The 22,812-nt window shown below is 43.2% G+C and overlaps 1 protein-coding gene across 1 annotated transcript in view; it reads left to right on the top strand.

Annotated features, from left to right (window-relative positions):
* mta1 (metastasis associated 1) overlaps positions 1–22,812 on the top strand; it is a 42,662-nt gene that overhangs the window by 698 nt on the left and 19,152 nt on the right. The window contains exons 2-3 of the mRNA XM_084568862.1: positions 10,541–10,608; positions 13,787–13,880. Of these exons, the coding sequence (XP_084424988.1) occupies positions 10,541–10,608; positions 13,787–13,880 (162 nt within the window). The remainder of the gene's footprint in view (positions 1–10,540; positions 10,609–13,786; positions 13,881–22,812) is intronic.

The raw sequence follows: 22,812 nt of genomic DNA, 5'->3' as shown, positions 1-22,812 counted from the left end.
TGTACATTTAAGGCAACATGGCGAGCATGTACATATATATTTTTTTTTAAAAAACTTTTTGCGTGTCATTCAACTATTGCCCCGGCTGCTCGTTCATAATAATAACACTGCAGGGTCGCACTTACCTGCAGACATTTACAAGAATAAGAAGTGGTTTTAAAGTGCAGAGAAACGAAGTTGAGACAAAAAGTTAAGAGATATGAGATGGGGAAATTGCAATAAAAAACTAAATGCATCCTTATAGATGCATTTTACGTTTATATCCATCTATATATCCTTTTTTAAAACATATATTTGCTCTAATTGATACCTAATTAAGATTCTTTATTTGCACTCCATCTCATTTACAGCTTATGTTGATCTGATTAACACATTTTAGCCTCTGTGTATAAAATAGTCTATTGAAAGCCACTTTATCTATAGCACAGTTTAATAGTGGTCACTGGAGACGTGAGGAAATGTGGACTTATGCTGTCAGAAAGTCTCGACACATAAAGGTGTCAAGTAGATATTTTCATTAATGGCTTTTTCTTTTATGGATTGTGTTGTCGTTGTATTGGTAGAGCAAGCCTTATTGTGTACCGCTGTTGACAAGTGTGTGCGTGTTTCAGTGGAAGAAATGGAGGGAAATTGAGATCGACTGTACGTTTAGAAAATTCGTGCAATGGCCGACGGTCGTTGTCCAGTGCAACGGGAATGCAGTGACTCTCCTGGGCCTCGTGCGTGCATCAGAAATAGCCTGTGGAGAACGTCATGGCCCTCTAGTTTAGACAAATTAAACAAGGCCTACCTGAGCGAGAACAGGATTATGTCCAGACCGTGGCGCAAAGTTAACACTTCGCCAGCCAAGTGTTGCTTAGTTTGGGGACGTCTCCTCACTGCGTCGGCCTCTTGCGCGAACATGCCAACCAGTTAGGCCTGAATGTCTTGTAACTAGCGGACGAATTAGTTGAACAAATGGGTGATTTATGTATTTCCCCTGCTGTACAACTTGTAGCTTTGAGCATTGGCCCCAATGTCGTAGCTGCATTAGATGTTTGTTAATCAATCAGAATGGATTAAACTAGTCACACGCGTTACATTTAAAACTGCTCTTCTTGATAACCAAAAAAATGAAACAAGCAGGCCTTTAATCTGAAACCACGAAGCATACAAAGCATCTCATGAAACATACTATTAAGCTGTTTTTCTGGAGTCACAATAATAATGTGAAACAGTCGCAGTTGCGGCCCAACGCAAGCCTCAAAAAAGTGACTGTAGCTCCTCCTGAGAGCAATTCAGGCCGACGTCAGAACAAAGCAGGACCCTTGAAAAGATGGCCGCTACTTTGCAAGACAATGCGGGATCATCTTGGAAAAGCAATGACTTCCCTTTCAGTGAACACTGGACAAAAGCTGGCTCAGTAGGCCTTGATGTCTTTGTTTTTACCGTGCAGCAGGCTGCAAGCCACTCTTCCGGTGCCTGCAGCGCTTCTTCCTAGAGCTTTCCCCCCCATACGCAGAAAAGTGGAGGTGACTAAATATTCGCTGTATCATAAGTTTTAGCATCCTAATGGTGGGAGGGGAAGAAGTTACTCCAGAGCGTTTGTGACCTGGTCGTCGAATTTCCCTGAAAGTCCCTAAGACTCCACTTTCTCAATGAGCTTTAAAGGAGAGCTTCAGGATTGTTCCAAGTCTTTCTTAAGTAATTTGAAGATGGAAACGGGTTTTACTTGCTGTAATCAGTACTTCTCTTCACACTGAGTAGTAGAAGATCCCTCCCTAATGCTCCTCTGTGTAAAAATGTCTTCCTGTATTTATCCAAGGTTAATATAAGATTTTACAAGTCAGGGTTTTGCAATTTTGGACAGCCATCACTGCGTCAATTAATTTAATCTTCTAGATCATTGGGAGGTAAATTGTGTAAGTACAGTTTTCCTACTGCAAAATGATCTACCAGGAAGTGTGTGCCTTCAGAAAGGTGACTGCCCAATGCAGATGCAGACCTGCGTTGCGGCAGGTGCAACGCCACCAGACTGTCCACGTTCAAAGGAATAAAGGGAATGCATTTTGTTTTATTACACAGTTAAAGTTGCTCTCGGCGTGGCCTTAGTGGATGATAAAGTTTCAGATTAACCCTAGTAAAAATAAAAAAACTATTTTGTGTTTACGTTCTTTACTGGAGTTGAGGGATAGTAACGCAAACAGATGTTCACTTCATCATGGTAGTCTTTGGGCCACGCTGTGTCCCACAACAGAAGGCAGTAGTTGACGACTTTTCATCCAGTTCAGCACGTTGAATCGCGTTCTTTGATTGGCTGTTCAGTATGAAGATCCACTACTCCAATACAATCTAAAAAAACTAAACGATAGACGTAAATAAAACAGAAAAGTTTAAAGAGCGCACTCTCATGTTATGTCTTTATCTCATCTGAATATTTTCACAAAGACTAGATCGTCCAGAAGGAGTAATCTGTAGACGAGCTGATCTGAATGAGACAGGAAAGTCCCGCTTCCCACGACAGTTTCGAACTCTATCTAGCCTCCCAGGTAAAAGAAACTCTTCCGATTTACTGCAGGACTTACTTTCTTTCACGCGAGCGCAGGACGAATGTGTCAGCTGGTTAATGGCTGTAGTTTTTGCGGTGTGTTCATTTTGGCCCAGACACGGGCGACAGTCGGCCTTCTTTGCTGGTAGTTATTTGTTATCGGTTTGGTTTGTCCTTACCTTTAAACTGCTGAAATCTGCTATTAGTTTTAGGGAGACTTTATTCTTTACTTTTGCTCAAAATGAAGCCTGTGGCATCCGTCGCCTCCCTTCAGCATTGCAAGTCCAGTGGAAAGCCACCTCGTAGGCCAGTGTAAGCCTGAGAAATCATCACAACGAAAGTCTTATTACGGCCACTTGACTATTAATTTAAGACAAACAAACAATACGACCCTATCCTTTAAATGAAACCCAGTACTCGGGCTTTTGGATCGGGACAGCTCTTGTACAGAAGGTGCGAAACGCGTTGTGTTGTTTCTCCGCGCTGCCAGTGACGATCTAAAGTTGCTGCACTGTTTACTAATGTAGAAACTGACTAACTCATAAACTTTGACGGTGCCCACACTTTGTTTGGCTCTTGCTTGGTGTTAATTACCCACGCTGGCAGTTGTCTCTCTCGCAGGTCTGGTGGGTGTACTCGCAGAGTGGAGATCTGAGGCTTCTTGTGCTGGCCGTCCTGCCAAGTTCAGGACGGCCAGCTGGACAGATGCGTGGCGGCATTTACACCCATTCAACAAAGTGTCCCTTATCATAACATTACTTAAGAAGCCATACGTCCATCACAGATAGTATTTACCACAAACTAGCTGTCTAGTGATGTCTTGATGTAGCCACAGATATTTGTTGGATAAGATCTGGTCGTCTTAAATAGATGTTTTGAGTCTTGTGTGCGCAGGTTTGCTGATTAGAATATGTAGAGGCTGCACTGGTTGCTGGAGCACAAGTGCAAGACAGATGCTTTATGGGAGTTGCTGCTACTTTTTTTATAGGATCAAATCCATGTCCGCTTAAACACCACTACTGACATTTATGGGAAATTAATATTTATAGAGAGAATGTGTAAGACACACACAGTATTTCTTTTTTTTCCCCCCCTACCCATAAGCCAGAGGACAGAGAGACAGAGACAGAGACAGAGAGAGAGCCAGAGGGAGAGAGGTCCGTAAACAGATGTGTGCAGCTGTGCCGAAGCTAATCGTGCCATTAGAAGGAACGTGGGTGATATCAAAGTGTAAAAATAAGGTGCGAGTTTGATTTCAGAATATTTAATCACTCGCTATTACCATAGAAACCTCCGTCCATACTATGACAGTCGGAGCCATGATCTGTTCCACGGTTGCCGCTCACGACAACAGACACGCCTCTCAGTGTGAGTGTGTGTGTGAGTAAGCATTGGAGGGGGGGGTGTGGGCTGTGGAAGGGGGGTATGTGTGCATGGACAAGCGTGGGCGGATGTTCATGCTCTTCGTTTCCTGCTTCTCTTGTCTCTCCTCCTAGCACCAGCCCAGCCTTTATCGCCATGGTCGTGGTCTACGCCGCCGTGTACGTCGACTCCATGTTCCTCTAAAGACCTTATGGTCCCATCAATTTGGACGTTTTCCCCCACTCATTCCTGCTGATTACTTACCGAGCAGGCTTGACTGTGGGATGCTACCAGTCTCTCGCTGGGTGCACTTCCATTAGGCTTTGCTGCTGGCGTGTTGCATATTGCGTAGCGGCGAGCACGGAGGCAACTGCCTAATTGGAGTGCCATTGGCAGGAGCTGTGTTGATTCTCTGTCAGGTGATCACCAAATGCTGGCAGATAGTGTGACAGATGCTGTAGCAGTGCTGCCTCTCAAGGATACGCAAGTAGGGCTCCAAGATATTGTTCAAACTATCTATTAATCTGTTGATCACCGTCTTGATTACTTGTACTTTACTATGTAAAGTTGGAAAGAAATCTAGAGAAGCTTTATTATAGGAATAAATTAAATTATCGGAATAGCTGGCAACGAGTTTTCGTTTTATTAGTCGATAAATCCCAGACCTTTTGGCTTGAGACGGCGTTCAAGCAAAACTCTTCACCACAGGTTGTGTCTGTTTATTAGTAGCCCCTTAAAAGTGCTTCGTTTTAATAGCTTTCTAACGTTTCACAGATAAATAAAAATGTGAAGAAAGTATAAAAAGAACGAGCATAACGTTATTTATCTTGGCCCCTTCTTGTCAGATCATTTATGGCCACATAATAAATATATTAAACCACCATTTTGTCAGGCGGTGAATCATTCAGACTAGACTCTAAATTCATCCAGAGATGTGTGTGTGTGTGTGTGTGTGTGTGTTTTCATGGCCGTCCCGTGTCCTTCAAGTCTTTCTTGCTTAATATAAATACTGTGTGGTTTTTGAAGACACTCACGCACATTTTAACTATTTCATAGACTGTTAGGAACTCTATGTGGACCGAGTGTAAAGCACCTCATTGGCTTCATTGTATTTGAGTGAGTTGTCTTACTGACTCATTCACCCACTTACATCTCTTTCTGTCTGATTCTTGATTATCTTGTGTCCCCCCCCATCATTGCGTCTCTCTGCCTGCCCGTCTGTCTCTCCCCTCTCTCTCTCTCTCTCCCTCTCTCTCTCTGGCCTGGTTTGAATCAGCCCAGCAGACTCTCTCTTTTGGGGCTCAGTAACACGCCTCGATTGGCTCACACAAAATTTGACTGCACTGTGACATCACAGCCGGCGGAGACCGCCGATTGGCCGGCGCCCGGGAGAGTGGGGGATGGAGAGCGGGGTGGTTATACGCGGGGTTGAGGCGGCGGGAGGGCTGATGGGAAAACGGAGAGACTGAGTGACGCTGCTCAGTGCCTACAGGCCCTCTCTCTGTTGCTCTCATTTTGAGTTCGTCTCTACCAGGCTTCAGCTCCTCGCATGGTGGAAACTCCAACGCTCAAACAGACCGCTCTTGACAGTCACTTAACCGTTCTCTTCCCGTATTTGTTTTTTTGTTTTCTTCTCCTTCTGGAGGCGGCAGGAGGGGGACACGGGTTGAACTTAAAAAAGTGATTCCATTCTCGGTAACTTGAAGTTCCCGAGCCAGGAAAAAAGGAAGCCGGCGAGCTGTGCCCAATGTCCCACCTTCTTTAAATGTAGTGGAAGACGTGCTGTCACCAACCAAGAAAAAGGTCTCAGTGTGTGGCGCCGATTCACACCCAGCACCACATCAAAACCGAACGTTCGACATGTGGCTGGGCTTTCGTTTTGAAACGGCTATGACGCATTTTGGCTCACGATTAATGGGGCCCCTCAGAGACGTTGAATATTAGAAGGCCACAGCTGAACGTCAGCGTTTCTCCTTCGCTTGTTTCTCATGAGATCTGTCGAAGAGTGCGAAGCAACTTTTTGATCAGGGTTCTTTCGAGTGTTGACAGTTTTGTTATTATCTTTTGTGTGTCTAGAGAGTTTTTAGTCTTTAAGCCATCGTGATTAAAAATTTTGCCGTGTATCCAGTTACAAGACACATATTCGTGTTAGTCGTGAAGTAATGAGCTTAGCAATTATTTTGTAGCAGATTTAATCACACCAAAGACTGTGGCTTCAGATTATCTGTCAAATTTGAGTATTTCACTTCTGTTTTCTGTGTTGTACCTGATGTAAAATGAAAGTTTTGCAGTTTTACTCTACTTCACTGACAAGAACTTGGAGGCATCACCTTGAGCTCTGGGACATTGTGACAAAAAAGTCCTTATTCATCTTGTGACAATACAAGAGGTTCTGCTGGACCTGAACTACTTTTGGACCTGGCATTCGTGAGGATGATACTTAGACATGTAGCACCCACCTAGACCAGACCAGGCACCCCCATCCCATAGCAATGACACTCCTTGATGGCGGCAGACATCTCCAGCAGGATGCAGCCTGACACAGGCACACACACAAAAACGCTTTAGGAACAACTAAAAAAAAAAAAACATGAAGAACAGTTGACCTGACCTCCAAATTCACTAGATCCCAAACTGATCAAGTATCCGTGGGATGATCCACGGAGGCCCCTCCCCTCAACGCATAGGACCCAAAAGCCCCTTACTAACAACATTCTGTTCCCAGACACCACAGGACACCCTCAGAAGGCCCATGTCCAATCTCTGATGAGTCACAACTGCTTTGGAGGCACAAGGGAGAATCTGAAATATCATGCTGTACTCTAAAATGCCCGTCACTGCGTCCTACAGCACAAAGTGACGTCCTTCAAATGTCCAAAACTCAAAAGATTTACTTGATCACGTACAAGAAAAGTCTCACATTTGAGAAGCGGTACTCATAATTCATCATTTCTGGCAAGTTGCCTTGAAAAATGACCTTAAACCGATCATCTAAATAACTACTAATCAACTAGCATCAATCAAGTAATGGAATAATCAACTAATCATTGCGTCTCTTTAGTGCAGTAGTGGGAATTAAGGTTTTGGAGCTGCAACTAAGGATTACTTGAAATGATTCATGTTACCGATTCGTTCCTTGATTATTAAGCCGATTGTTTGACTAGTTAAAAATGATATTGATGTTGTAGGATGGATTTTTCTATACGATGAAGTCTCTGCTGCAGGACTTTAAGTTTCAGAAAATGCAGAAAAAAGCATTTTAGCCAACGAGTTATAATCATTTAATGAGCTAATTACTTACTTGATTGTGTCAGTGCTGCTAAAGAACTCCTCGACCATGCTAAATAAGTGGGATAAAGTCTTGCTCACTTTCCCACAGTTTCACAGCGAGTCTGGTGGTCACAACTAGTCTCACGCCAGTTTTTTCAACCCCTGACCTCCATGCTGCCGCCTCTCCTCTATGTGTGTGTGTGTGTGTGTGTGTGTGCGCGCGCCTGAAAGCGAGCAAGGCCGATATCTTAATTTTCTGTCTCGGCCCTGCTCAATTTCAACTTGGCCTATTTGATATTCAGCAGCGGGACGAGGATGTCACAGTGGCAGCGGAGTCTGGTAACAAGCTGTTACAGGGTGAAGAGCAGACAGGCATGATGTGCCGATCACTCCCCGACTCGTAGTGATGTTCAGCCGTGCAGGAGTGTCTGTGGTTGCCAGAAGGAGCTGTCATAGAAATTAGACTATACGTACCTTCTGAACTGCTGCTTTGGTGAACCCACAAGAGGAAGTGTTACATTTTTGTAGTTTATTTAGGATTTATTCAGTTATATTTACTGTACGGACACACTGCCAGGTTTTAGATGCCTCAATCAGAGATAATCTTACAGTGTGATTTCTCTCTGAAAGCTACAGAGATTGGGTGTGAATGTGTTTTGTTCGTTTTGTTGTGTGCGTGGGTGGAGGGAAGAATACCAATTGGGATATCGGAGCAAAAAGGTTTTTCCATTGGAGAAGCGAAGGTGTGCCCTTTTATTCAGATGCAGTAGCTGCTTTGCATTATAGTCTGCTGGAGATCGGCGTTGGTAGACGGCTTAGTGTGTCTGCCTATTCTCTCTCTCTGAGATGGATTTGTTATTGTTTGACTGTTGGGCTCGGGTGCAGCATGTTGAGGTCAGCAGACATAATAACTATTTATAATGAAATACTCCATGAGTGGGTCTGTCCTTTCAGTGTTGTTCGAACTGTTAATTTCTGTCCATTATCGAGTCATTAAATTGTCAGAAAATGTTCAATTTCAGTTTCACAGAGCCAAATGTGATGTTTTGTCTGACCAGCGGTCCAAAACTGGGATTGGATTCACGTACACATAAAGACAAGTCCAAGCTTTTCTGGACGAAGTTAAGAACAAGATCACAAACATACCTCCCAGCTGTCTTCATCCTATCGTCCTACGTTTTGTTTTGTTAAAATAAAAGTGGAATATCAGTTGATGGCATTTCCCTTTAGTTAAAAACACAAACATGCACCGCTCAGCCACAACATTAAAACCAGCTGTCTGTTATTCTGTAGGTCTCCCTTGCGCCTCCGAAACAGCTCAGGGAGCGGTTGATATGGGCCTTCTGAGGGTGTCCTGCGGTGTCCGGCATAGGGATGTTGGTAGTGTGAGGCTTTGGGCCCTATACGTTGAGGGGACGGGATCACTTTGGTATTTTGTGGGGTTAGGAGGGCAGCTCAACACCTTGGTCCATTTTTCAAGTTTTTGCTGTGGCTCGTCCTGCTGGGTATGGCTGCTACTGTTGCGGAGTGTCGTTGCTATGGGGTGCTATAGGCTTAACAGCAACGTTTAGGTGGGTGGGCAGCATCCATATGATGCCAGAACCAAAAGTTTTCAAATGCAGAACATTGCATTGAAACAAGTTGATCACTTTGTCGCTAGTTTTAACGTTGTGGCTGATTGGCGTATAAACATGCATGGCCGTTGCCACCATACACAGTTTATACAACTCAATACAAGACAAATAATTAAGTTACAGATTGAAATATTCCCTCAAATGTGAAGGGTAACGGTTTTTCTGCAAAGCCAATATTTGCCCCTGCACTCCACTATCAAAAGTAAATAATGCAGCTTCTCATAATTCAATGGGGGAAGTTTTTCGTGCTCACCTTTTCCTAAAACGCTATATTCAGTAAGTAAAGTAAACAACCTTTCCTGGCACTCATTTTCACCTCCTAAAATAGTGATCATAATTTCTAAAAAAAACCAACGTTACTAAATTGTGAAAAAGAAAAGAAAATCACCTGGACCGAATCGAGATAAAAAAAAAACGTGACGCAGAATTTGTTATTGGAAAGTTGTGATTATGAGAATTTTAAAGTGAACTGACTCATTTCTTAAGTCGGTTTTCAGAGACATCTCTGGGTCTCCTGTGTGATGATTCAGGACGAAACAAGACACCTTAATGTGTCACAATTCTATGACATTTATACACACTGTAATCAAAATGATTTGTTGATTTACCAAGATGTTACAGCTACATCAAAACCACAAATCTAGTTAATTCAGTAGGACAATAAACAATAAAATGTTTGGCAATTTTGTCTTTGATAAATTAAACTTTTCTGTTATTGTTTATTGCTTTTCAAGCTGGAGCCAAGGCCAGAACTCAAGATACTTTACAGATACTTGCTCTAAAAGTGTTGCCATGTTTGTTGGTGGATCTTTCCTTGAAGTCTGGTAGCATTAGTAATACAGGATATCTCTTGACGTCAGTGCAGTTCCTGGGTGTGCTGACATGATGGGTGCATGCCTAAACCAGTTAGCGTTGGACACAAGAGTCGGTGTATGTTGTAGTTGTGCGCTGGTGGAATTACGGGCGATCTCTGGCCGAGTCGGTCAAGAAGATGGCTCAGGGGGCCGCGCGGGGAGGGGAGGGGAGGGGAGGGGGGATGGGAGTGGCAAAGATTCAGGGTGAAGGGAGGATAGCTCCAGCTCCGGGCAACCTACCAAGTGTGGGGTATAATCTGACAGCACTCAGCCAACACACATGCAGGGCTAAGACCAGGCACCCTACCAAGACTGGGGCCTGTGGGGACATCCTGGTGAGAGCTAAGCCTCCAATAGGCCTGGAGTAGCGCCAGGAGCCACACACACACACACACGTACACACACACACACACAAACAGACGTGAATGCATAGTAAAGTCACACCCGCGTGGTAAAGCTTCCCTTACACGCCCACACACACACACAAACGCAGCCACTCCGTGCATGCAAACAACATCACACATGGGGAGAATGAATGGAGCAATAAGACAAAGAAGGCAGGAGGGCCGAGGAAATACAAGGTTTGCAGTCTGAATGGAGGGTTTGGAGAGCCAGGTTTGTTGTGTATGTGCGAGTGTGCGTTGGCGCGTCAACATCTCATTCAGTCAGACCTCCCAACCACAACAGGATCCGCCGCGTATGAAAGTAGCCTAATCGAGTTAAATCAACATTTTGTGGACGTCGCCGCTGCACTTTCCCGTTGACTAATGAAGCCGTCGCGGTGTTGTCTGACTGGAAGTCACCCTGAATATTTGGACGACTGACTAACCTTTCTTTCTCTTTCCATTCCCCGCTCTCGCTTTCTCTTTCTGTTCCTCCTTCTCCCTCTGCAGATTATGTTTATTTCGAGAACTCGTCCAGTAACCCACTGCTGATCAGGAGGATAGAGGAGTTGAATAAGGTGAGTGAGTGGGGGTGAATTTGTAACTGAATGCAACACATATTCTCTCCTGCTGTACATCAGATGTTCTCAACTCTATGAATGCACCACAGATCTTCTTGGAACTGCCTTTGTATCTCTAAAGTTAGTCTGCTTTTTTATTAAGCTTTAAGGTCGGCTTTTAATACTTCACCATAAAATGCTCAACAGACTGTGAATTTGATCCAGCGCCGACCTGAAACGACAAACTGATTTGTTTATTGACAGAAACTAATTGATACATCCTCCTACATTCAACTGCTCTGGCCTCTAAAATATGAGGATATTCTTGCTGCATATTAACATCAACTATTTGGACATCCACCCGAGTCATTACAAGAGCCAATCAGCATTAATCAACAACCCTGAAACCCGATTTAACCCGCAACCCTTGCAGGATGCCTTAATCATAATCCATTACATCTGGTTACCTTCCTGTCCTCCATACTACAATTATTATTTATTTATTTATTTATTATTATAACTCTGTATTCAAGTTATGAGTACACCTTGAAGATTTATGCAGAGGCTGTCCAGGGTTTCTACTCTTTGTCATGAGTGGGGTTGTTTTAAGATGCATGTCCTGGAATTATGTATAATTGCAGCATTGCAATGCCTCAATCTTAAACCTGCTGCTGCTGCTCTACTCCCTGGTTATTACCAAATATTTAGTAAAAACTCCATCTCTAGAGGTGTTTTGGTCTGGGTTACTTGTGGTGATGCAGGTTATTGACGGCCAGGGTTTTGGAGGACCTGCAGAAGGTGGACTGACTTATTTATAACTTGGTCGAACCTTGCTTTGGCACTTGTTTTGACTCCGACTGCCCCAAACCAGTGATATATTCTACTACCTGAACCCGTCCAGCCCGTTGATAGTCTGACAAAACCATCACCATCAGTAAAGATCTTAAATTTCCGATTAAAATTAAAACTTTAGCATCACATGAGATTTGTTTGAGAGAGTCATGATGAGTTATTATTGTGCAAATTCATTTCCTGTGTACAATTTTAAATGTAGAAAATGTGTGCTTCAAACAGTGCATATCTTTATTTCACTGAATCAATAAGCTGGGTAGTGGCGATGATGCATCTGTGGCAGTAAGTCCCAGCCGGCTATCTCGTACATGGATCAGTCAAAGCAGCAGAATAAGAGTCCTGTCTCTGTAGACTAGTTACAGGTGCCCGCTGTCTGTCCCCTGTTTCAGGCCTGTGCTGGATAATATGGAGGCTGTTTAATGTGATTGACACAGAGCTCAGAGTCGGCCTTCTACTCTGCCTGTCACTGTCAGTCTCTCTGCTCCTCGGGGATTGTTGGTGCTTTTGTGCTTCTGTAACGTCGAGATGCAGGTTTCGAAAGTATAAATGTGTGTGTGTGAGAGAGAGGGAAAAAAAAAAAATGTTGACAACTCCTGACTGCTCAAAACACAAAAAAAAAAAACGAAAATGAACAGCACATTGTGCAAGTGTAATCTTTTACAATAGTTTACACCAGCAAGGTTCAAATCAATATGTTAAAAATGAAATGTGCGCAGTTTATTTTCTCTAAAAGAAGCAAATGACAACTTTTGATTATACTTATGGTCCGTGAAGTGGAAGAAATTCTCTTAGCTTGTCGTGATCAATCAAAACTAAAGATGTAAAGGTACTTACAAAGCCTAGGCCTCATCTTTAAAAATCACATGCTGAAAATAAATAAATTGAGTGTACTTCAGCAACTACTGGGTTCAGTTGTGTAGTTTCTTTCTGTCATAATAAAGGCAAGACTTCTACGATTACTGCATAGGTGCATCAATCTGTTCACATGTTGATAGTGAATAAAAATGGAGCACAAGTTTAACTTACTTCTAACAAAACTGTACAGTTTTAGAGTGGTTATAGCAAACACCCCTAGAAACCTATAGCACAGCATCTTCCCTTTACCTGTACAGAGACTGATGCTAATAAATTGAAGCATCGACTAAATGTTACGGGGTTTGCTACACGTTTAGGTTGCAACATGGTTAGCATGTCCTTACTCGGTGTTTGTTGGTGGATGCACAGCAGGCCTTTCTAAATGGGCCTCTCAGCTAAAGATGAATTGTTTATGAAAATAGTTTCTAATGGACTGATACTGATTTAACTGACTGATAGTGTGAGCGTCCTTTATTTTATTGTGCTTCTGTCGGGTTAAAGACAGAGTTGGTGAATGCAAGTTAAAACTGCAAATTATTATATTTTTGGTTTTATAATTGGGACTCATGCTGCCTTTCCTTGATAGATTGATATATGATTTTACTTTTTAAACATAAAATAATAACGTTAACTAGCTCAATATGTATGTAGTTTAAAAACCCATGTTTTTATGTGTTACTCATGTTGTGTTTTTTATATTTTACTTCACCATTAGGCTCACACGTTTCTGTGGAAGTCCTCTGGATCTCATTAAAAACATGTTTCATTTGTAAATAATAAAATGTTTTCGTTTTCTCTCTTAAAAAAAAATAAAAAATCAGCTCTGGAAATATTTTTGTCAAAGACAGACCTGGAAATTTAGTTTTTTGTTATTTCGTAATTTGCTTGGTAGAAAGTCTGCAGTGCCAAAGTGTTAGGAGGATATAAAAACATACGTGTTCACTCGTCATTCTTTGTCCATCTCCATGCATCTCCCTTTAGATTAAATTTTACTGGTAGGGTTTCTAAGTTTCTAATCCAGTATGCATGGTCAAATATGATGAATTAAAATCGTAATGTATGCTTATTATTATATATTAATAAAGAGGTAACAGCTAGAAATGTGTCTTGTTGCTTTTTTAGATTTTAAATCATTTTACCCAGGCTGTAATCTTCTTTTCAGGTACCATTCAGTAAAACATTATCATGCAGCTTCCAATTTAAAAGCTGCATACCAGTGAATAATTATTAAGAAAAGAAAGAAAAAAAAAAGTATGTGGAGTGCACAGACAACCTTCAGCACAAAACACGGTCCTGATCAGTTTCAAACAAAAGCAAAGTGATTTTGGAGGATTTCTGTGTCCTCACACTTTGTTTTCAGGCAAAGTTGGAAAAACTAGCCCGCACTATGTGTTTTTTCATCTGTGTGTGTGTGTGTGTTCGTGTTCGTGCTCTGTGTGCGGGCACCAACTTGTTGCCGTGGTAACGTCGATTGTCTCCTGGTTTGCAGACAGCCAATGGGAATGTGGAGGCCAAAGTGGTGTGTTTTTACCGGCGCAGGGACATCTCCAGCACACTCATCGCTCTGGCAGACAAACACGCAAGTGAGTGACCGACCGTAACCCAGCCAGCAAACATCAGCCATCAAAAACACGCCAACCGGGACATTAAAAACTGTTCTTTTTTGGCCACTGTTATTTTTCCACCACAAACTTGTAGTGCCTTCACATTCAATCAAACAAAAATACAGCTCTACTTGTTACTGGGCTTGATTGTGAGGCTTGTTTGAACTTGTGTGTGTGCCTTTACTGGCCAAGACCGCAGCCCTTCCTCTGATAGACTTGATTGCAGACGGCGTTCGATCTGCTTAGTATATCAATACGGCACCGTGTGTGTGTGTGTGTGTCTGCATATGTGCTCTTCCTGTTTAAGCGTGGGTGTGTGGCGTGTACTTGAATGTGACGCCGTCCTCCAGAGCTTGGAGCAAGCTCTACACTATCTGAAACCGCTGGCAGGCTTTGAATTGGCTCCACCTCAAGCAGCGCCGTGTGGCCTTTAAATGATCCGTGTACCCGGATGTTTTCCGGAGGGAAGGCCGGTCAAACAATGATCGAAGAGAAATACAGAAGCTCTGTGAGACCAATGTGCCAAGTCTAAGATGGTCAGTAGTTTAAGAATGATTCGTGGAAGAAGATTTGTGACTCACAGGTGACGGAAGTGTGCCGCTTAAATGCTGTTCAGACTGTTGGGTCACCTTCACAGTGGTGAGTTGGAAGTGGTGCCTTCAGGGCACTGCTCCAAAGTGCCTGAATCTAAATCTAGTGGAGAAGCAAAGAGGAGTACAAGGATTTATTCCCACTTAAGGTTTTTGCTTTTTCATGGCATGACGGATCACCTCAAGACCCCGTAAAAAGTCTTATTTTGATCCCATCATCTCATATTTATAGGAGATGGCTAGTTAAACAATGTCCGCAACCCTTTTGAAGATAATACATTTATATGAGTAAGACCTGGCTGCTTACAGTGTTTGTTCTCTATATTCTGGTGGAAAACACCAACACCCACTACCCACATGCTGGTAGATTTTTGCAGAAGTTGTTAAGCAAGTCATTCTTACCGCTCGCACTTTTACTTTATTATTTGCAACTTTCTTTCTGTCTAAAGGGAGTACTTAAAGTCTTGACGGTTGATTTCTGTTTTTTTTCCCCCACCAGTTTGTAACCATATTATTTGTGTGTTGATGAAACAAGTATGTGTATATACTTTGAGTATTTTAGCAGATCACGTTTTCTGTTTTTGTCATCATATCTTTTATTAGCTCCACAATCTTTTTATGCTGATAACTGCGTGATAATTCCCTGGTTAAGACTTAACCACGTGTGTTCCTGGGAGGAGAAGAGTGAAGACTTTACGGTACTGACTGAGAAGTGACTGGAATCAGCATACTCATGTGGTGCTGCTTGGGAAATACCTGCAGAACTGAGAGACGCAGGCTGTGGTTACCGTATCTAGGCTTAAAAGACGACCGTTGGCGTCCCATCGCTTTCTTACTTTCTGGATTTTGCACAAGCGTGCAAGTGGACGTAAAATTTATTTTAAACCTCCCAAAACAGGCTCGTCAAATAATTAATTTTTAGAAGAAAGTTGGATTTAACTCAATCCACCTCTCATGCAAACAGTCCTGGTTGTAGAAACACTGCCATCCTGTACTGAAGTCTAGCAAAAGCAGCCACTAGACTTTGACTGGGTGTGGCCGGCTAAACGCTGGCTCTCGTAGTGTGAAAGTGTGTGTGTGTGTCGGTGTGTGCGTTTGCATGACTCTTAGCCGCAGACTCGACAGAGGAGGCCTGAGGGTGGTATCCATGGCAGAACAGGATTATTTGTTCTGTTGGACCACACAGCATTAGCTCGCCACGGTGTGTGTGTGTCCCTTTAAGAAAGTCCTGAGCGGTGTTCGTGTTCATGCATTCAAACATGTGCCGCTTTATCTGGCCAGCAGCTTTTTTGCAGGATATTTTTTTTTTAAGGCTTATAATGTCTAATAGACTAATAGATGATGTGTTACGCCTCTCTAGAGCCAAGATATTTTGGTATTTCATTGATTTGGTGTGTGTTTTCCTTCTTGTTGCTTGGTGATTAAACATGAATATTTCATTTATAACCAGGGTTGCATTATCGGTGAAACAAACGCACACAAAACTCATTTAGCATCATCTGAAAGCGCTGGCACACGGATAGATGTTACTCTTTTGTCGGAGAGGAGGATTTTTTATTTTTTTTTTTGCATTTGCTGTTCCTGCACAGGCCTCTTGGTTCCTGGCTGTTCTCTGCCAGCTGCAGTTTGGTGAGGGGCTTCCAGACATTTGCAATATGTAAAAAATGCATGGCAGGAGTGGCTGCGCACCGCATGGGTGTGGGCTGCATCCTGTGTGCGTTTCTGTAGCTGCAGCCACACTTTCCCTGAGCGTGTGTGCGTGTATGTGTGTGTGCGCATACATGTGTCCTCATACATGCAGGATGGACCTGAGTTCTTAGCTCTGGACCCTGTCAGACGAATTGCTGGAGGGGGTACGTTTAATTCAGTTTCGCCATGGACCAGCAGAGAGTGTCGGTCGCGTACGTGTGTGTGCATAGGAGCCTGTGTGTCCTTATGTGTGTCTGCTGTGAGTCATTGATCAAATATTTTGCTTGCAGAGATTCGGAGCACTCCCTCAATGGGGCCTCCGACTCCCGGCATTAGTCCCTCCTCTGCGAGCGAAGCAGGCTCCTGAGTGGTCAGCTGCTGTGGCGGACTTGGCATTTTTACCTCCAAGGCCCCTACCTTCAAACATATGCATTAACCGTGACTCCGTCCTCTTTCTGTTGCTGAGATGGGGCTCCTTGTTTCCGTGAACAATAGACGACAGTGTTGTCGGTGAGACGATGCACAAAAAAGTGGAAACTAGCTTGATAAATGATGAGCTCTCTTGTGCTTTTTTTTTTTTTTTTTTGGATGCGTTTACAGAGAAGTACAGGGACCTCCCCACCAGGATGTAGCCTGACTCACACACGCACACACAAAAACGGTTTAGGAACAAGTCAGAAAAGGTGTTGCCTGGCCTCCAAATACACTAGATCCCAAACTAATCTGTGGGATGCACTGGAAGAATCCTGATCCACAGAGTCCCCTCCCCTCAAACCCTGAGTCACAGCTGCTTTGTAGGCACAAGGGAGACATACACAACGGTCATAATGTTATGCCTGATCAGTTTATATGGGCTGTAATGATTAGAGTGTGAAGGCAGCGTCCTCAGTTTCTCTTGACACTTATTGTCTCTGCCATGTAGCACATGGAGATTTCTGGAGTCTGAGCTGGTTTACTTTGATTTATTTTGATAATATAAACATATAATTTGCTGTCCTTTCTTGTTAAAAATATGCTTAAAGCTGCACTTTGGGGCCTTTCTAACCTTAAACGTTGCTGCTGTTGGTCTTGATGTCCTTGTGTATGTTTTTGACTACAGTTACATGTACGGTGTGAGAAAACCACACGTGTTTTCGTGCACAGCAACAACTTGATTGTTCTAAAACTCATGTTTACACACAGTTGGACGCCAAGCAGTTGTCTCTCCTACTGCCTCGCACATTTTCTAACAATGGCTCTCACTGACGTCCGTTGGGTCTGCTATTGATATGGCATTGTGGTCTGAAAAGAGCTTTTGTCATGCACATGTGCTGATGTAAAACTGCAGACAGAAACCAGGTTAAATCTCCATATTACAGGCACGTCTTTGTTTCCTGTTGACATGACACCGAAGAAATGTGGCTCTGGTTAGTTAAACAGTGGTGCAGCCGAATTGAGACACCTAAACTGCCTAAAACCTTTTTAAACACTGATCAACCACAACATTAAAACCACCAGCCTGCCAGGTGAATAACATTGATGATCTCATTACGACGAATGTTCTTCTAATGTTTACGCGGATGTTGCTTTGATATGTACCATCACCTGAGGACTTTAGCAGACCAACACACCCCAGTGGCAATGGCTAGTGGGTGTTCCTTGCATGTACCTGGCCATCCATGTGATCCCTCAGATCTTCTTCCTTTGATCCGAGGTCCAGTTCTGATGCTCATGTGCCCATTGTAGGTACTTTCAGCAGTAAACAGGGGTCAGCATGGACGCCCTGACTGGTCTGTGGCCGACCTTTACTCCCCTTGTGCATCAGTGAGCCTTGGCCGCCAATGACCCTGCCACATGTTCATGACTTAAACTTCCTTGGACCCCTTTTGATGTAGACCAGGCAGCTCTCCACAAGAATTTATGACCCTTAAAAGTCTAAATCACTCAAATATTTCCATTTTTCCTGCTTTTAATGTCAACTTTGAGTAAAATATATTCACCTATTGCCTGGACCAGGGATGGGGGGGGGGGGGGCACAATTTTTCATCGACACTACCAGAGGGCCACATCGCGCACTTAACCAGATATGATAAAACTGCCATTTTAAATATGTTAGTGTGTGTATAATTAGGATATATTAATATATATATTTATAATTATATATATGTGTGCGTGTTTATTGAAGCAAACAAAAAATAACCACTTACTGTGATTTTGCATTTTTACACCAAGAAACAGTTTAACATTTCCCCTGTAAACCCACTCTACCTCGCCACTATCAACAGCGGGCACTGGTAAAAAGCCGCCTTTGTTTGCGTACTTTTGATTTAAGGTCCGCTACGATAGCAGCCCTTGCAGCTTCAGTATACTTCTCGTATTTAGCTTTGTGCAACACGTGTTGTAGCAGCGACTTAAATTGAAATCTTTCATGGCAGATAGCGTCTCTAAGCAGACTAAGCACATAAGTTTGCCTTTACGTTCTGTGAACCGATAACCTTCTTTCACCTGAAAGACACGATTTTCTCGATCAAGTTTTCTCTCTCCTCGCTTTTAGCCACGGCGCAACGTCTCTTCTTCACTGGTAGAGAAGACCCAGTGGAAGTGTGTGCGAGGCGGCGTGTGCATTAGAGGCGCTATCTAGTCGCCAACTGTGTCATTACAACTGATTCCGCAGAGCCGCAGAGGATAGAGATTTATAATTTTCAAAAATTAATCTAAGGGCCACGTCGAGTGAGGTCCGCGGGCCGCCAGTTGCCCATCCCTGGCCTGGACATTGGCAGGTACCATGATAACGAGATAATCGCCTATTAATGGTCATAATGATATGGCTGGTCTGTGAATGTTTGAGTCTAATAAGTCCTCTTTGTGGAGGACAGCTCAATCCATGAGAAACACTGTAACGCCCTTTTCTTATTGTTAGTTATTTATTATTATAAAGTTATTCATACAAGCTTAACTCAATAAGACCACATTGATTCTGAAAGTGCAACAATGCGAACTGACTTTGCCTCTAATGCCCCCGGTTATTGAAATGTGCTCTGGTACAGTTTCCTTATGGAGTCGTGCCTCTGGGGACAAAACGCTGTCAGCTCCAATGACTGAACAACTTGCAGGCTGAGTCTGTGGCTCCGACTCGAGGACAAACTTACAAGGAAAACTCAGTGAATGTAAACCAGAGCTGAAGCTCCCATTGTAACTCTCCAAAAAAAAAAAAGAAAAAAAAAAAAAAAGATCAGCACTCCAGCACCACGTTGTCTTGTTTTGTTTCCTGCTCACTGTGCAGCTCTTGTTCTTACTCTTGTTAGGAATGTGCTGTGAAAGGAGAAAAACGTGTTCACAATGCACTTAAGGTGAAGTGGAGAGATGTTTAAAATCAAAATCCACGTTTTTTTTTTTTCCACTCTGCGCTACGTGTTGCCAAGATTTATTTACCTGAGCTCTAGTTATGTGGTGATGGTTTTGTTTATTGTTTCGACATTTATTGTTATGTAGAGGTAAATATAGGGATTGAATTTTTTCATCATAATGTCAGATTTAGAAAGAGTAAAATGTCCTTTTCCTTCAAAAACAATGATGGCTGAGGTTAAGCATGAGTCCGTCTGTAGCCGTCCACATAAACACTACATCATAGAGGTGTAGTCAGTTTGTTAACGTAATAACAGTCCGCCTCAACTCTTCGTCTCACCCCGAGGCCAGCTCTTTCCTCTCCTCTCTCCTCCCCTCTCCTTCCCCTCGCCGTCTCTCAACCCAGTAAGGCGACCCATTCATCAATAATTGATAATTGGCTGGGACAGGTGAGATGGAGAGGCAATTTGTAGAGAGTACGGTGTGGGTGCACTGCCAGGAGATTGGCTCAGAGGAGGAGAGGAGCGGAGAAGAAGGAGAAGGAGGAGAAGGAGAAGAAGGAGAAGGCGGACTGAGGTTGGGGATTTGAGTTGCTGCTCAAGGACTCACGGCCAGGGGCCAGCTGAAAGGGCGAGCTGCAGCTGATGAACCACTACATAATCCTGCTTGTGTGTGTGTGTGTGTGTGAACTCAAGGATATGTGCATATAGAAGCAGAGTAACTCATATTCAAAAGCTCCCACCCACATACTGAGACTCGGCTTCAGATTCCAGCCGATATTATTTATATAGCACGAATCCCTTTGATGGTGAAAAACTTCATAAAAACCTAAAGAGGACGGATACTTACTTCAGAATAGGCAGATATGCTATAGATATATGAAAAGAAATAAGTTTCTAGCTTCTACCAGTGCTGTTGCCCCCATTTTTTTTTGTGTTTGGTCTGCATACTGATTTTATTAAGAAAGATCAACTAATACACTGACATCTTGTCATCTTTCTTCTTTTGTTGATGTTAAAGTAATATCCTATTAACTGCATTTCTGCTTCCTTTTTGTGACGCCTCTCTTATATGGTGACACATATGTTTTTCTGCTTAGTAAGCAGCATATTCAGTAAGGGAGGCGACGGGTAGATCACGGGTCAACCGCCACATATCCAGTTTGCATCCAGCTAGTGACCTTTGTCGGATGTGTTTTCTCTTTTCTCACATTTTGTCGAAACTCTACATGCATTCAGGATCTCTTTAATCTACTTCTGATAAATAATGTTTCTGCTGGAAATGCTTCATGAAATACCATTTTTTTTTTTTTTTAAATATTCTTTATATACACTTATCAGGCTTAACATTATGACCACCTTCCTAATATTGTGTAGGTCTCCCTTGTGCCTCCAGAACAGTTGTGACTCATCAGTGAATGGACATGGGCCTTCTGAGGGTGTCCTGTGGTGTCTGGTGTTGTTAGTGGGGGGGCCTTTGGGTCCTATGGGTTGAGGGGAGGGGCCTCTGTGGATCATCCCACAGATACTTGATCAGTTTGGGATGTAGTGAATTTGGAGGCCAGGTTTTTTTTTTTTTGTTGTTGTTGTTCCTAAAGCGTTTTTGTGTCTGTGTCTGTGTCAGGCTGTATCCTGCTGGAGATGACTGCTGCCATCAAGGAGTGTCATTGCTATGGGGTGGGGGTGCCTGGTCTGGTCTAGGTGGGTCGTACATGTCTGAGTAACATCCACACGAATGACTGCCAGGTCCAAAAATTTCCCAGCAGAACACTGAATTGTCACAAGATGGTCAATGCTGTTAACGTTGCCTGTCAGTGGTTTTAATGTTGTGGCTGATTGGTGTATAAGCGTGTGCGTGAGCATACGTGGCCGTAAATCACAATCTATTCGTTCACATTGTCGTTATTTGTTCTAAAAGTTTCTTGTTTAATTTCAGCTCTCCTCAAAAAGTAACCAGTAAAAGCATGCGTTGCAATCTGGACCTAGTTTTATTTACCGGTTAATCTCGTCTACGGGACACACCTTACTCTCCTTCACAATAAAAACTTTATTTTTTCTATATTTAGTACACATTTAAACACGAACAGAGGAAACGCTGCCAAGACTTAGAGTTTAGAGCTCATTAAGAACCACCTGGCTGAGCAACTACCGGGAACATCAGTGGAGCAAGATCTTAAAATGATGTACATGCACACAGTGTGAGAATTTACGAACGTGAAACACATGTTTTAGTCATGGGTAGCTTTTTTTTTTTTCCCTTGTATGGATCTTGGTCCATGTTTTGCTGCTTTCACATGGAGGGAGATGGAGAGAGGCCTACGCTCTGATAGTGTGCGTGTGTGTGTGCGCTGCTCTGCCTGGGCATTGATAGTGTGTCTGCTGCTGGGCGCTGAGTGCTGGGCAGAGTGAGGGAGTGAAGGAGTACTTATTGATTTTGGCCACACATCTCTTCTCCTGAAAATCCCTTGATTGCTTTTGTTCTGCTCCCCGTCCTCCCTCTTTCTGTCTCGCTTCCTCTAATGAAACTCCAAATGAATTGGAGCACGTACCGACTGCTCTCTCTCTCTCTCTCTCTCTCTCTACCCCCCCTCCCGCTCGTCTTTGTCTCTCTTTCTCCCGTTCTCCCTGCTGATTTCTCTATTGCTCCCTCTCCTCCTCTCCCTCTCTCTGTCTCGTTGTCTTAATGCCTCCCTTTCTTCATCTTATGTTCCCTTTCTCTTTATCACTTCTGTCACACTTTCTCCCCTCTCCGCGTTCTTCTCGACTATTTCATCTGTCTCTCTGTTTATCTACTTTCCTCTCCCCTTCACCTTCTCCTCTTTCCTCTACTCCCGGCGCTCATTTCCTCCACTTTCCTCATCCACCGATGAGGACGGGAGATGTTTCGCTACAAGCAGCAGCTAAATCCGTTCTTAAAGAATGACTCAGGCACATTACCTCCTCAAATAGGCTGATATCCCTTCAACAGTCTCTATCAGCTCTTGGATCTCTTCTCACGCAACCGTTTTACACCTGGTGCCTTCGACTCTTGCTGTTTCTATATGTAAACTGTGTCTCTGCGTGGCGCAGTGTTTCTCCGAGATAATTCTTCTGATCCAAGGAACCACCAGGCAGGAACACCTAATAGACAAATAATCACTGAGCTCAGCTTGCGACTGGAGAGAAATTAGCTCAATCAACAGCACAAGGCTCAAAGGAAACACCACCAGTTTTACACATAAAGGTCAGTTAATAGTCAATCGATGTGCTACTCAGCCTGCAAAAACCGTTGTATAATGTCTTTTGTGGCTCTGGAGGAGTTTTACAAGT

The sequence above is a fragment of the Chelon labrosus genome, assembly GCF_963514085.1.
Source record: "Chelon labrosus genome assembly, chromosome: 20".
In the NCBI taxonomy this organism is placed as follows: Eukaryota; Metazoa; Chordata; class Actinopteri; order Mugiliformes; family Mugilidae; genus Chelon; species Chelon labrosus.
The sequence above is the reverse complement of the archived record's forward strand: the minus strand, read 5'-3'. Positions and strand labels throughout refer to the sequence as shown.